The sequence below is a fragment of the Ctenocephalides felis genome, unplaced genomic scaffold (genome assembly GCF_003426905.1).
Source record: "Ctenocephalides felis isolate EL2017-DRISC unplaced genomic scaffold, ASM342690v1 CF-g0.4_SCAFFOLD_01886, whole genome shotgun sequence".
Taxonomy (NCBI): Eukaryota; Metazoa; Arthropoda; class Insecta; order Siphonaptera; family Pulicidae; genus Ctenocephalides; species Ctenocephalides felis.
Genome location: NW_020538040.1, coordinates 18,797,869 through 18,800,718, shown reverse-complemented (window position 1 = coordinate 18,800,718; position 2,850 = coordinate 18,797,869). Strand labels below are relative to the sequence as shown.

General features: G+C 27.0%; 1 protein-coding gene across 1 annotated transcript; it reads right to left on the bottom strand.

Moving 5' to 3' along the window:
• Positions 1-241: 241 nt before the first annotated feature.
• Positions 242-2,379, bottom strand: LOC113378373 (sodium/bile acid cotransporter 7-B-like). Its single transcript, XM_026618907.1, has 7 exons — positions 2,145-2,379; positions 1,872-2,085; positions 1,327-1,561; positions 1,150-1,256; positions 958-1,088; positions 754-870; positions 242-494 (listed from the first exon to the last, which is right to left on the bottom strand). The coding sequence occupies exons 3-7, from the start codon at positions 1,540-1,542 to the stop codon at positions 358-360; spliced, it is 708 nt and encodes a 235-aa protein (XP_026474692.1). The 5' UTR covers positions 1,543-1,561; positions 1,872-2,085; positions 2,145-2,379; the 3' UTR covers positions 242-357.
• Positions 2,380-2,850: the final 471 nt, after the last annotated feature.

Here is a 2,850-nt window from a genome sequence, read left to right as displayed (position 1 = left end):
TTTTCAATAATAAGTATACATTTTTTTTACATTTCTATGGGCTTCGTATCAAGATTTATAATATTGAACTGTTAGAGTGCTTATTTGTCCTAAATTATTAAAGATGTAAGTAAAACGGCTCTATCAATTTCCAATTATTTTATTACTAGCAAATTTTGCAAGAAGACTTATAGAACATTATTATATAATTTTGTTTAATAATATTATAAGTTAAAAATGTGTGCTTCAATATTGTGCGCCGACTCAAATATTTCTTCTTACATTTTATATAAATATTTCTATTACTTAATAAAAAAGACTTAGTTATTAATACACTACCTTATTATTTTAATTTAATTTTTTTTATCTGGAAACGATTCAATAATTATTCAAATAGCCAGATTGAATCAATAACATGGCCATAAACATTTGCGTTGCATAGTAAAGTAATAAAGGTAGACTGAAGAACATATGATGTGACAACCCGCCAAACATTGTTTGCATAATAGGGAATCCTATAAATAAAATAAATATGTAAAAAATACATTTTGATTCTATTGTCATATTAAATAAAATTTGTAATGAGTACAGTTAAATCAATTAGAATATTGTCTCAATATTATTAATCATTGTACTCATTGCTTTTTCAGAAACATTTATTTTAAATAACAAGTAATAATCAACTTTAATGAAATTAGAATGATTGAAAAAAATATCAATTATATATGTAATAATGTATCAAGTAAACAGAATAGGTTTTATTCATTGTCTTACCTAATGTTACGGATTTATGTGTGCCACAAAATATCATTGGAATCAATAAATTTGAATTATTATCTGCATTACAGATAATTTTTGACATTACAAGTAGAACAAATTGCAATAAGAACACTGAAAATAAGAATAACTATGTTACATACTTTTCAGATATCAAAGAAGAGCTTATGAAATAAAAAGTTATTGCTCCAAAAATCATACCTAGTAATAAACTAGCTAGAACGTCAATTGCTTGAAGTCCTCCTTGGGCTTCTATGAAGACATCACACATATCACAGTAAAGGGAGAATAGCATTAGCATTTGTGCGATTGCCAAGTTACAATTCGTTTTGCTAAAATAGTATTTAACTCTTATAACAAGTTGAATACATAAAAAAATAAAGTTTGATATACCCAAAGCAAATCCTTATTGGACAGAAATAACAAACACCTAATGATATTAAAGCTATCAATGAGGCAATTAAGCATTCTATAACCATCGGTATAGCACCTACGCCTATCTGTAATTGACAATAATTAAATTCAGTAATATTTTATATTATTTATGATCATCATTAATTGGGTACATACAAAAATGAACAGTAATATCGGTGTAGCTACACAGCCAACAATTGCACCAATAACACAGGTTAAACCAGCAGTTAATAAGTTATCTGGAAGATTTGAGATATCTATAATTTCTTGATCAAAATGTGTTGTAGGTAATGATTCAAATTCTCTTATTTTCTGGTTCTTGTTATTTGTTATGGAACATAACAGTAGCCCAGAAGACAACGGGGGAGGCATACAACTGGTTGCCACGAGTCTATAATATGATATAGTATTGGATTAAAGAGATTTATGCTTGTAAGTTTGTAATTATATAAGACTATAAATGTAATTAGTAAACTTTTATTAACAACATTAAAATTATAAATGAATTCGATAAAATTGATTGATTGAAACCACTTTTTGCACTTTTATGAAGTCTGCATACTTTGATTTGAGTAAACTACTTATGAGTAACAAATTATTTAAAAAAATTATAACTTGATGATTCAATGCATTTGTAAGTAAGTAAGTATCTAAAAAAGAACAATTGAAAATTAACATAAAAATAATCTTATAAGTAATACCCTTTCAAGATCCATTCATTAACTGAAAATAATTTTGCTATTGTTGCAATGCTGTACGCAACCACCGGGCTTATGATGTAGCACAGAAATAAAATAATTGATACATGTCACATATTATTTAGCGAGTTTTTGTAGTAATTGTGATCTTGGAGAGTTAATAAATAGGTCATTGGTGTGACTATGTATGGTATCGTCATTTCTGGTTGCAGGGGTCCTGAAAATAAATAAGTGCAAATATATTGATAGTATTTGATTTGTGATTTTGTAGCATACCACCCATTTCACCTAGCGATGGATAGAAAATAGCCATGATAATAGCAAATAGGATTCCGGCATGAAACCAGTATTTGCGAATTAAAGAAGACATTGTTGGAGGTTAAGGGATAACTAAACTTAAACTTGTATGGCACATCTATTTTGAAGATGTAGAGGGTATTTTTGAAAGGGATAGATGTAAGTATTCACATAGATGTAAAATTTAACTTTAATCACTTCAACAGCTTGTATTTATGGCAATTTTCCATTTTTCTATTAAATTACAAAGCTGTATAACCATTATGTTGAATCTAATTTGGTGTCCTATTTTTATTTAGTCTTTTTTAGAACCTAAATATTTATTTTATTCAGAAGCATTGCGATCATCAACATCATTTATATATTAATAAAAAAAGAGTATTATTAAATAATTAATAAAATTAAATTAATAATAATGGAACTGTCAAACTGTCAATTGATTTAACATGTTTTCAAAAGCAAAGTTGCAAACCAAATGTCAACAGCGAATGCCCATTTGACAGCCATTGATATAACTGTCAGTACTTAACCTCAATTTCTATTTTCATTTAGAAAAGTGTAAATATAAAGAAAGCAACGTGTCATGTTTTTAAGTAAAATGAGTAATCTCAGTATTAATAATATTTTGAGTTAGTAAAATAATAAATTAACAAAAATCGTCAAACTTTATTCGTTTGACAGCCAT